The 13,898-nt window shown below is 34.7% G+C and overlaps 1 protein-coding gene across 1 annotated transcript in view; it reads left to right on the top strand.

The window, feature by feature from the left end:
- The window catches only part of LOC114334001 (titin-like), a 93,206-nt gene extending 83,081 nt beyond the window's left edge, over positions 1-10,125 (top strand). Inside the window, exon 7 of the mRNA XM_050656407.1 lies at positions 9,721-10,125. Within this exon, the coding sequence (XP_050512364.1) occupies positions 9,721-10,058 (338 nt within the window). The 3' untranslated portion in view covers positions 10,059-10,125. The remainder of the gene's footprint in view (positions 1-9,720) is intronic.
- Positions 10,126-13,898: the final 3,773 nt, after the last annotated feature.

Below are 13,898 nucleotides of genomic sequence, written 5' to 3'. Positions count from 1 at the left end.
AATAACAGACGTCAAAGTTACCATAGCTTTGATTAAATCCAACCTCCAATAGAAGCAACTTCAAGAAATAGACAAAGTAATGAATTTTGTTCTAATGCTTCTATGGAGAGCATTTCTTTATAATGTATATAGGGTGAGGCAGATAAAGCGCCTATTAGCAATATCTCGAGAACTAAAGGTAAGAGAATCATGAAGATTGGAATACAGGGGTTTTGAAGTATGAACTATTTAATGAAAATATTTGGTCTCTTTGCTACTTCCGGTTATACCGGAAGTTGATTGTAACTTCGTTGTTTTAAATGAGACACCCTGTATATTTTTACATTTTTGGATTCTGATCGATGTCTTCTTTCTTAAAATATGACGATTTGTAATAGTATACAGGGTAGTTTAAAACATAATTACGGTTTTTTATAAATTATGTAGGAAACTTCACACCCTGTAGAATTGTACGGATTTGATATCAAAAACTCCATTTATGTTCAAGTGATTTTTAATATAGTCTTTTATTATTTATTAAGAGTTTTCTTAAATGGAACACCCTGTATTTTTGTATTGTAGTGAAATGATATTTTATAGTACTTTTTTATTTCTTAAGCATTCTATACCCAACTGCTTTAATTTGCAAGTTATTCGTAATTCTTTAAGCCAAACATTAATTGCAACAAAAATTACGTGAATTTTTATTAGGTTTGCCGTGAAAATATTCAATCATAGATAATTTTTTGAAAATAAATACATGTTAATCTAGTATAGACTAATTTGAACATATTCAGTAACATTTAATTTCTAGAATCGGCTGTTTGTGTGAATCAGAATCAACGTTTACTAAATGGCATTGGGAAGAGTATACTTTTTCTAGTTGGAGTCTACTTTTACTAGTGAATGTTGAATATAAATCTTCATTTTATATTTATAATCAACTTGTTATGATCCTTAATTTATTAATGTTGGATGAGATACCAAAATGCCTACATCGTTAAGATTGTTGGTGCATAAAATATTAACAAAAACAAACCACAACAACATAACAACCTAGTTGGTATTTGGCTTTGACCATAGGCGTAACCAGGATGATCCTAAGGGGGGTTACAACTACCTGAAAGGGGGGGGGTTACAACTACTGAAAGGTCTCTGAAGGGTATGCTGTTAAGCGTATAGAGCTCAAAGTACATCCCAATGGGGGTTATAACCCCCAAAACAATCCCTGGTTACGCCTATGGCTTTGACACTAAACTTGCCTAAACATTAGACATTACATTATTTTTATAGTTCCAGTTGCTTTGTTACCATTACTAATATACATTTTTGTAATGGGGAACTGAATAGTAAAGTTTTGTTCTAGGAGAGTATAACAAAAATTTACTACTAGCAATTAGAATTTATCATCTGCAATTTCCTGATAGACGACAACAAAGAAGAGAAACTTGTCAAAGTTTACTAGAATATTTTCGACGTACTAGATACTTAGATTACGAGAACGTTCATACTAATATGCAGATTGTCAGTGACACTAACATTTAATTCATTTTAATCATTTTAAATAGTTTTTGTTCGATTAGATTTCGCGTAATCTAAATGTCCAGTTCCTTGAAACTGCTCTAGTAAATTTTGAAAAGTGTCTCTTTTTGGTTGTCATCTATCATAGAATTTCCGATGATAAATTCTTATTGCTAGTAGCACATTTTTATGTGTTATACGCTCCTAGAACAAAAAAACATCTGAATTAGTTCCTCATTAGAAAAATTCATATTAATAATGGTAGCAAAGCAACTGGAACTGCAAAAATAGTAGAATGTTTAAGCAAAGCAAATGTTTAAGCATATTTAGTGTCAAAGTCATAGCCAACTAGATAGAATATTGTATGTTTTTATTATTATTAAACACACCAACAATCTTAACTACAAAAAAAATAACTATTCGCGGTGTGCAAGTACTTGGAGGGGAAACGAGAAACGATCGTACGCGAATAGCGGAGAAATATTGCAAATTTCTTAAATAATTCATATTGTCAATTGAAATTGCCAAATTTACGTATATTTCATACCTACTCTCATTGAAGAAGAAAAATTATATATTGTTCCACAATATTGATATGATGTGCAATTATTATATAAAGGTAAATTTAATTAATTGCATTTTTGCTTGCAGTACTGCATTTTTATCACTAATTTTATTTACTACATACAATTGTTTACGTTTTAATAACAACCTCAATCTTATTTTTTCTTCTTATAATTTTTTTGGACTATGGCCTTGACAATTATCCAGTAACCAGGACTAATATAATTGGCCAATATAATTAAAAGTGCGAATAATGTTGCTCAGCGTAGAAACCCGGTGTCGCTTTGCCGAACTTGCACGGTCCCAATAACTTATACTATTAACTATAACTTAACTACTTAACATTAACTCTATAACTTATACGTAGGTATTTTGATATATCAACCAGTATTAATAAATTAAGGGTCAGTCGAGATTAATATGTGTTTATTTTCGAAAAATTATTTATGATTGAATATTTTCACGGCAAACCTAATAAAATTTCACGTAATAAACTACGAATAACTTACAAATTAAAGCAGTTAGGTATAGGGAATGCAAGAAGTAAAAAAGTACTATAAAATATCATTTCATTACAATACAAAAATATAGGGTGTTCCATTTAAGAAAAATCAGAAAAACCTCATTCCAAGTTTCGACCAACCCTCTGTGTACTAAAATGAAACATTTCGCTATATTTAATAATAATAGACTATTAAAAATTACTTGAACATAAATGGAGTTTTTGATATCAAATCAGTACAATTCTACAGGGTGTGTTTCACAGTTTCCTAAAAAATTTATAAAAAACCGTAATTATCTTTTAAACTACCCTGTATAATATTACAAAACCTCATATTTTAGGAAAAAAGACATCGAGCAGAATCCAAAAATGTAAAAATATACAGGGTATCCCATTAAAAAAAACGAAGTTACAATCAACTTCCGGTATAACCGGAAGTAGCAAAGACACCAAACTATTTTTATTAAATAGTTCATACCTCAAAACCCCTGTATTACAATTTTCATTATTCTCTTACCTTCAGTTCTCGAGATATTTCTAATAGGCCCTTTATCTGCCTCACCCTGTATTCAGTCTTGACAAGATTTATCTATTTACTAATTTTTACTTTGTATAGACTTATGGTTGTTTTTATTGAAAATAATTTTCTTATTTTGTTTTAACTGTTTTCAAATGTTGCTTCTTTATAAGTTTGTGCTCAATTCAATTTCCTGGATTCTTCTTTGCTGCATAAGATTCCTAGAACCGTTTGACTTAAATAAATAATAAGGAGAAGAAAACGAAAAGTCCGAGATACAAAGTTTACTACAATTAAACAATAAAAATAATAAACAATATTTTAAATCCAAAACTTTTCGTTAAGAAACTTCTTTCTGGTTGCATCCCGTATCTCCGGCTTTATAAGCACGAAGACGACGAATATATTATAAGAATGCAGAAAGGGCACGGTCACGTATTCACTTTCTCAAAAATCCGAGTAAAGATGAAAAGAGAAAAGGCAGTTTTTGCTTTTATTTGATTCACAGTTGGACCATCTTCTACATATAGCTATTTCTGCCTCTCAGGTGTCATCAGTGGAGCTACGCAGTCACATCTCTGAACAAAACACTAGCAGGCTGTCTTATTTAAGGGAACTTACCGCGACTGCAATAATTCACCTTCAAGACGCAAATCAGCGACATCTCTCGTAAAAAGATGAAAACGAAAAGTCTGAGAGACAAAGTTTACTACAATTGAACAATAAAAATAATAAACAATATTTTAAATCTACGACTTTTCGTGAAGAAACTGCTTTCTGGTTGCATCCCGTACCTGTGGCTTTATAAGCACGGAAACGATGAATATATAATAGTCTAAGAGCTGGGAGCGGATTTTGTGCGTGATAAGTAATATGGAAAAACTATACGTGGATATGTTGAATTAGTTGTGTACATGACTTTCACCAATGGCCGGAAACCAGAGTGGGGGCCGAGGGTAGTTATAAGGGGTCAAAGTCGCGGTTTTTATTATTTTTTTTTATGAAGCTCATGATCGAGATAGTGCACCAAAATCTGGAAATAAGTAGGTCATGACGTACCTAAGAAAAATCTCTAGGGGCGCAACACTGCGTGGCCGACAAAGGGGTGGGGGTAGGGGTGAATATAAAAAATATAAGGGGCTTTTTGCGACGTTCGTGATTGAGATAGTGCACCAAAATTTGGGTATAAGTAGACCGTGACATAAGTAAGTAAAATCCCCAGAGCCGGAAACCAGAGTGGGGGAGGAAGGTAGTTATAAGGGGTCAAAGTCCCGTTTTATATTATTTTTTTTTGCTCATGATCGAGATAGTGCACCAAAATTTGGGAATAAGTAGGTCATGACGTAACTAAGTAAAATCTCCAGGAGTGGAACGCTGCGTGGCCGACAAAGGGGTGGGGCAGGGGTGAACATAGAAAAATGTAACGGGTTTTTTGCGATGTTCGTGATTGAGATAGTGCACCAAAATTTGGGAATAAGTAGACCATGACATAACTAAGTAATATCCCCAGAGGCGGAAACCAGAGTGGTGGAGGAGGGTAGTTATAAGGGGTAATATTCGCGGTTTTTATTATTTTTTTTGTGGCGCTCATGATGGAGATAGTGCTCCAAAATTTGGGAGTAAGTAGGTCATGACGTAACTAAGTAAAATCTCCAGGAGCGGAACGCTGCTTGGGGTACAAAGGGGTGGTAGGCAGGGGTGAGTATAAAAATATGTGGGGGTTTTATTGCCGTTCGTGATCGAGATAGTGCATCAAAATTTGGGAATAAATAGATCATCACATTATTAAGTAAAATATCCAGGGGCCGAACGCTGTGTTGGGGACAAATGTTGTGCCAGGTCACAAAAAAAAATATTACTCACTGCGACTTTGACCCCATAAAACTACCCTCATCCCCAACTCTGGTTTCCAGCACTGGGGATTTTACTTAGCTAAGTCATTGTCTACTCTTTCCCAAATTTTGGTGCACTATCTCAATCTGGAACGTCGCAAAAAACCCCTTATATTTTTTATATTCACACCTACCCCCACCCCTTTATCGGCCACGCAGCGTTCCACCCCTTCAGATTATACTTAGTTACCTCATGACCTACTTATTCCCAAATTTTGGTGCACTATCTCGATCATGAGCGTCACAAAAAAAAATAAAAACGGCGACTTTGACCACTTATAACTACCCTCGTCCCCCACTCTGGTTTCCGGCTCTGGGGATTTTACTTAGTAATGTCATGGTCTACTTATTCCCAAATTTTGGTTCACTATCTCAATCACGAACGTCGCAAAAAACCCGTTATATTTTTTATATTCACCCCTACCCCCTCCCCTTTGTCAGCTACGCAGCGTTCCGCCCCTAGAGATTTTACTTAGTTAGGTCATGACCTACTTATTCCCAAATTTTGGTGCACTATCTCGATCATGAGCGTCACAAAAAAAATAATAAAAACCGCGACTTTGACCCCTTATAACTACCCTCGGCCCCCACTCTGGTTTCCGGCTGTTGGTGAAAGTCATGTACACAATTAAGTCAACATATCCCCGTATAGTTTTTCCATATTACTTATCACGCACAAAATCCGCTTCTATCTCTCCGACTATAAGAAAGCAGAAAGGGTATGGTCACGTATCCACTTTCTTTCCGTCTAGGAAAAGGACCGAAAGACAGTTTCAAGTATTCAAAAATCCGAGTAAAAATGAAAAGAGAACAGGAGTTTTTGCTTTTATTTGATTCAGAGTTGGACCACCTTCTCCATATAGCTATTTGTATCTCAGACTTTTCGTTTTCCTCTTTTTACGAGAGATGTCACTGATTTCCGTCTTAAAGGTGAATTATTGCAGTCGCGGTAAGTTCCCTTAAATAAGGCAGCCTGCTAGTGTTTGGTTCAGAGATGTGACTGCGTAGCTCCACTGATAACACCTGAGAGAAAGAAATAGCTATCTGGAGATGGTGGTCCAACTCTGAATCAAATAAAAGCAAAAACTGCCTTTTATCCAAATAATAAGGAATTAGTAAATAAATTTTAGGTCTGGATTCCGCGTACCAATAGCAAGCTGAAAATGTGTTAATAGCTTAACGGTGCCTCGTCGGACAAACTTTGATGTATGGGAATACTGGAACAGGGGAAGTTTTAATTGTGGAACAGGTTAAAAATTTGGAACGTCAGACTACGAAATATTTTTTCGGACAGAACTGCTAATTAATTTGTTACCCTTTCATTAAACTCTCATGCAAAAATCAGACTGGTATTTATTACCAACTGGGCATTTTAATAAGTCCGACACGTAGAACATGTCAAGTGACAGGAATTATGACAGGTGATAAATAGCAGTCTGATTTTTGCATGAGAGTTTAATGAAAGGGTAACAAATCAATTGAAAGTTCTGTCCGACAAAATACATGTGACGTTTTCGTAGTCTGACGTTCCAAATTTTTAACCTGTTCCACAATTAAAACTTCCCCTGTTCCAGTATTCCCATACATCAAAGTTTGTCCGACGAGGCACCGTTAAGCTATTAACACATTTTCAGCTTGCTATTGGTACGCGGGATCCAGACCTAAAATTCATTTACTAATTCCTTATTATTTGGAAAAAAGGCAGTTTTTGCTTTTATTTGATTCAGAGTTGGACCACCATTGCCAGATAGCTATTTCTGCCTCTCAGGTGTTATCAATGGAGCTATGCAGTCACAACTCTGAACCAAACACTAGCAGGCTGCCTTATTTAAGGGAAGTTACCGCGACTGCAATAATTCACCTTTAAGACGCAAATCAGCGACATCTCTCGTAAAAAGAGGAAAACGAAAAATCCGAGGTACAAAGTTTACTACAATTAAACAATATTTTAAATTTAAGACTTTTCGTTAAGAAACTGCTTTCTGGTTGCATTCCGTATCTCTCGCTTAATAAGCACGGAGACGACGAATATACAGTTATGAGCGTGCTAATAACCGGCAAAATAGCGCAAAAGATGGAAAACATATTAAATTGTGAGATAAAAAGATATAAAACTAGTAAAGTTGTTAAATTTAGCGATAGTAACATAAATTGACATTATATTGATTGTTTCCCACCTTTAGACGTATCAGAGGAGTATGTTAACTAAAACTGTAATTGTGACAGTGGCATTTCTCAAATTCGTTCAATACGTCTAAAGATAGGAAACAATCAATATAATGTCAATCTATAAGTTACTATCGCTAAATTTAACACCTCCACTAGGTTCATCTCTTTTTATCTCACAACTTAATATGTTATCCATCCAACTTAATATCCATCTTTTGCATTATTTTGTCGGTTATTAGTGCGCTCATCACTGTATAAGAAAACAGAAAGGACACGATCACGTATCCACTTTCTTTTTGTACCCATCAAAGGCAGTTTTTGCTTTTATTTGATTCAGATTTGGACCACCATCTCCACTATCTATTTGTATCTCGGACTTTACGTTTTCCTCTTTTTACGAGAGATTTCGCTGATTTGCGTCTTAACGGCGAATTATTGCAGTCGCGGTAAGTTCCATTAAATAAGGCAGGCTTGTGTTTGGTTCAGAGTTGTGACTGCATAGTTCCATTGATAACGCCTGAGAGGCAGAAATAGCTAAGATGGTGGTCCCACTCTGAATCAAATGAAAGCAAAAACTACCTTTTCTCCTAATAATAAGGAATTAGTAAATACATTTTAGGTCTGGATCCCGCGTACCAACAGCAAGCTGAAAATTTGTTAATAGCTTAACGGTGCCTCGTCGGACAAAGTTTGATGTATGGGAATATTGGAACAGGGGAAGTTTTAATTGTGAAACAGGTTAAAAATTTGGAACGTCAGACTACGAAAACGTCCCATGTATTTTGTCGGACAGAACTGCCAATTGATTTGTTACCCTTTCATTAAACTCTCATGCAAAAATCAGACTGGTATTTATTTTATTACCAAATGGGCATTTTAATAAGTCCGATACGTAGAACATGTCAAATGACAGGAATTATGACAGGTGATAAATAGCAGTCTGATTTTTGCATGAGAGTTTAATGAAATGGTAACAAATCAATTGGAAGTTCTTTCCGACAAAATACATGGGACGTTTTCGTAGTCTGACGTTCCAAATTTAAGCTGTTCCAAAATTAAAACTTCCCCCGTTCGCAGTGTTCCCGTACATCAAAGTTTGTCCGACTAGACACCGTTAAGCTATTAACAAATTTTCAGCTTACTATTAATCAACTTTTCTTTGGTACGCGGGATCCAGGCCTATTTCATGATGAAAATATACCATAAATGTAACTACAGTGACAGCGCAATAGCTGAAATTGATCACAGAAACTTCATCATTATCATCATCAATGGTATTGCAGTCGTAGTTGAGTCTTGATCTTCCCTAATCTGTTCCGCTAGTCATTCCTGCCCCAATTTATTTTTATGACAGATATTACATCCCTATAAAAATTTCTCTGAATTTACTAAAGCTAGTTATTTCACAGTTGATTACTGTGATTGTGTAGAGAAACATACTGCGGTCGGTCAAGCGAAACGTAGAACAGGTGGTACTGACAGCTTGTCAAAGTTGCTTACCTGCGAAGGTAATTAAATCCCTTTACTTAGGCTGAAAATCAGTACACACATTCTAAATTGAATATAAATCAAAGTTATTATAGTCGGTCAGCTGTATGACGGGATAGACCCGGTTGGTCGGCCCCAATGAATGTACAGGGATATTCACTATATTTTGACCCCCGTCTAAACTGCTTTATCTACAGAATTAGAAAAGAATGTAAAATACAAAACTTATTCAATTTTTAAATTATGATTTTTTGACATATATCGTACTAGTGATGTCATCCATCTGGGCGTGATGACGTCATCGACTATTTTTTTAAATGACAATAGGGGTCGTGTACAGGCTCATTTGAAAGGTTATTAAATTCCCTATTCAGTAATATAAACATTAACATGATTGTTTATACAGGGTGTCCAAAAAAATGTTTTAATTAAATTAATTGTTTAATTAATAATTCAAAATTTTTTTGGACATCCTGTATAATTAATGATCTTAATGTTTATATTACTGCATGGAGAATTGAATAACCCTTCAAATGACCTAGCACACGACCCCTATTCTCATTTAAAAAATAGTCGATTACGTCATCACGCCCAGATGAACGACGTCACTAGTACGATATAGATATAGGTCAAAAAATCATAATTTAAAAATCGAATAACTTTTGTATTTTGAATTTTTTCTAATTCTGTAAATAAAGCAGTTTACAAGGGTGTCAAAATATAGTGAATAACCCTGTACATTCATTGGGGCCGACCGACCGGCTTTGTCCCGTCATACAGCTGACCGACTATAATAACTTTGATTTATATTCAATTTAGAATGTGTGTACTGATTTTCAGCCTTAGTAAATGGATTTAATTACCTCCGCAGGTAAGCAACTTTGGCAAGCGGTCAGTACCATCTGTTCTACGTTTCGCTTGACCGACCGCAGTATGTTTCTCTACACAATCACGGTAATCAACTGTGAAAAAACTAGCTTTAGTAAATTCAGAGAGATTTTTCGGCGCTGCCTCTCCGTCTACTACTGCTATTTTAGTAAATTTCTTATAGGTGCATCTTGAAGAACCTAATATAATTTAATTTTTAGTCAACATCAACCATGAGCCATTCTACAGAAACACGGATAGAAAAGGAGCAAAACAGCTTTTAAGGAACTTCACCGACGGTGCTTTTTTGTTTCGTCCAAGCGAAAAGTATTTCTTGGTTCTCACTATCAAATATAACAAAAAGTTTTATAATCTGGGAATAGAAAGAACAGCAAATAATAAAATTCGCTTGAACGCCGACATGAGTAGTATTTCTCCCGAATTTGAAACTTTGAAAGCGTTTGTTGAGTACTTTACCAAAGAAGCAGTCACATTTTCAGACCAGGGTACCATTCTAGAAATATATTTGAATCCAGTTCTTCCAGCTGATATTTTTTAATATAGAATATTTTATATGAAATTGTTTATATATTGTTTTTATTAAAGTAGCAGATACTAATTTATAACTTGTGTTTATTTTATTTCCAATGATGATGGTACAGAATCTAAGCTTAAATTTGACACTTTGGTATTACGGAGACTCTGTAAAAGGTTCGAGAATGGTTCTATTGGATAAACTGTAAAGATGACGTTAGAAGATGGAGCCGGAAATGTGAACTGTGTGCAACCAGTAGGTAATGGTCCAGTTGGTAAAAAAGAGCACCCATGAAACAGTACAATGTTGGTAGTCCTATAGAAAGAGTATCAATCGACATTGCATGTCCATTTCCAGAAACATATGCTGGAAATAAATATAATTATCCTGGTAGCCATGGATTATTTTACGAAATGGAACGAGGCCCATGCGTTACCAAATCAAGAAGCTGCTACCGTTGCGGAGGTACTTGTTAACACTCGCGCCGCCAATAATATTTTAAATTATTTCGTCGTGCGCCAAAACTATACCAGCGTTGTAAGTGAAACGCTACAATTAATGTTACACGCTTATCAATACAGAGTGTACATTAATGTTACAGTTGGCGGCTAGAGTGTTAAAGAATTCTTCAGACGATTTGGTGTTCCCTTGGAGATCCACTCCGATCAAGGACGAAACCGAAACTTTGAGTCAACTCTCTTCCAAAACGTTTGTAAATTGATTGACGTCAATAAGATCAGAACGACACCCCTGCATCCTCAATTAGATGGAATGGTCGAGAGGATGAACCGAACGATAGGTAAACACTTGTACAAAGTTGTATCATCCGAGCATCAGAGAGATTGAGACCAGCACATTCATTTATTCCTAATGGCCTACCGCTCGACTGTAAATGAAGCTACAGGCCAGACCCCAACCTGCCTGATGTTGGATCGTAAAGTTTGTTTGCCCTGCCACCTAGAGTTTCGCTGCAGATCTTCCGAAGAACATGTTGTAAGCAAAGAATATGTCGACCGCTTGAAGTTACGAATGAACAACATTCATGAAAATGTTCGACAACATATCCAGATAGCCAGTAATAGAATGAAAGATCAAGATAATTCTCGATGCAAGAATGAAAGCTTTGAAATTGATGATCTTGTCTGGCTTTATAATCCACAACGTCGTCGAGACTTGTCTCTTAAACTACAAAAACAATGGGAAGGTCCGTATGAAGTTAAGAAGAAAATAAATTAATTAAGAAGCTACCAAAAGTTGTTCATATAAAATATCATATGGTAAAATATCATAAAAATCATACGCTGACTCAAATGAAACGGAACAAGCACGAGTCCTCCAACATGAGATGAAAGATGACGGACAGCTAAGTTTTAATGAATTTATGTCAAATTACGCAGAAAGAAAGAGTGCTAGATTCGATAAGTTCAGCAAGATCTCTGTGTTGCCAAAGATCTCGAGATTACTAAAGGAATCTCGTCTGTATTCAATAGAAAGTTCGGTCGCTTTAGAGGCGTAGCTACCGCCGTATCAATTATACGGGGCCCCAGCTCGGCATGTCGAAACAAAATTCCATTTATCAAAGTTTTCTACAATTATTTCACTATTAAAACGCTTTGAAACAGTGTATGTTGTTTGGATATCAACATTTTGGTGTAGTGGATTCTTTACCTAGGTATACCTATATAAATCAATTTTATCGATTATCTATTCTCTGCCCCATAAGAACAGAGCTTTTTTGTTTTCAAGCTACCTCTTATTTTCAATTCCGTTGGCTGTGTGTGAGCTATTGTATAATGTATAATGCCAAGTTGCAATTTTTGAATATGTGAAACAGTATGTATTGTTTGGATATATTTTCGTATAAGCTGTTCTCTATCTATAATTGTATTTATGTATATCTACACTTCTCCAAGAAATTAACGCACACCTTAAAAACTGGTCATTTTCAATGTCTCATATTTTTTAAAACTGTTTTCCGATTTAAGTGATTTTTTAATATGTTATAGCCGTATTCTTGAATAATATCGTTGTAATATTATTGTTGCTAAGTAGCTATGTAAATTGTCATTGTGTACCGGCTCACTGTGGTTCCAAATGCCGAAAACGTGGTCATGAACCTTTAAAAGCGTATATTGCTTATACTTTCGTACTTAAAGGTTTTTGGCATCGCTGATTACGAATTTGACATTATTTTTTCTGAAAAACAAAATGGCATATCCAACATGGCGGAAAGAAATTGAAAATACCAATCAAAACGCTATTTTTTTTTGTCAAATTTGATAGCTTAAGATCGGTGATTACAAATCTAACATTAGTTTTTTTTTAACAAAATGGCAGATCTAATATGGCGGAAAGAAATTCGAAAATTTATTTTAAACGGATATTTGTTTAAAATTTTATATTATATAAGGGACTTTTGAAATTGCTCATAACCAATACATTTTCTTCATGAAGTAGGTACAATATTCAGAACCTATTACTTACGTACAACCGCCCATACACACTCAATACACCTCAACAATCGCCATAATCATGTAATATGCGGCATTTCCCACGTTTGTATTCAAACAACTACCAGCAATGCATAGGCAGTTATAGGCAGCTATGTAATAAACATTAGTGGCAGAATTATGCAGAATTTTGTACTTACTTTTGAATTTTGAGTGTATCTTTACAAAATTTTAATTATTTCAAGTATATTTTCTCTATTTATGCATTAATAAATTTAAGGCATTTAGGGCCGGTACTTTATGTCTCGATTAACAGCCGGTTAGTTAACCGGGACCTCTTTAGGGTCTCTTGCGTTGTAATAAATGCAATTATAATTATTATTATATTTATTTATAATTATAATGAGACTTCTAATTGCATTTATTACAACGCAAGAGACCCTAAAGAGGTCCCGATTAAACCCCGATTGACTAACCGGCTGTTAATCGAGACACAAAGTACCGGGTCTTATTGTTACTAAATCTTAAGTTAACTTACATTTTACATTTACATACTTAAAAAGGAAGAATCTGCTTTACAGCGATAAAATTGATAAACTAGAAAACATTTTACAGCTTTTTCAATATACGCCAGCCAAAATTAACTCGGACCAGTGGCGTAGCTGAAGATTCAGAGGCCTCCCCGCGACAATATTTGTGGGGCCCCTTATTATAAACATAACGACAGCATAACAGTGTAATTACTAAAATATGTGTAAATGACAATATTTGGCCTTGCTTTAATAAGTCTTCATCAGTTAGTGTTAATAGATTTTTTGGGAGTAGACATGACCTATTATAAGTACCTTAATCCGACAAACCTATTAGTAAGTTGTTGCAATATTATATCTAAATTTACATTGAAAACATTAACTTCAAACTTTTTTTTGATAAAAATTATTTTTTTGTCATACCGGTATAATATTGTGTATTTATTATTTAGTTACGAACCACATAATGGTAGGTATACTTTATGCCGCGCGGGCATAAAGAAATTATTGCAATAGAAAACAACAAAAATTAAACATTTCATTTAATCCAGTATTATTTTCTGCCATCTATTGTTGAAATTTAGCGTATTCCTTGTCGTACGTTTCTTTGGATTTTTTCGGTAACAGATTCTCAGTCGCTTTTTTTGGCTTTTTTAACTATTTCTTCAGAAATATCGAATTTATCTTGCGTTTTAACTTTTTTGACAATGTCACATAGGAAAACTGTGTTTACGTTAATAACAAATTGCTAACCAACATCACTTTCCTAGCAATGGTACTAAATACCTGCTGTGTTACAATATTACTTCTAATTAATATAAAATAAAATTAAAACTTTAATAATTGATACAATGAACCGGTATGACATAAAGTTTTGTATGCAC

Source organism: Diabrotica virgifera, chromosome 7, assembly GCF_917563875.1.
Source record: "Diabrotica virgifera virgifera chromosome 7, PGI_DIABVI_V3a".
Classification (NCBI taxonomy): Eukaryota; Metazoa; Arthropoda; class Insecta; order Coleoptera; family Chrysomelidae; genus Diabrotica; species Diabrotica virgifera.
This window is presented reverse-complemented; position numbering and strand designations above follow the sequence as displayed.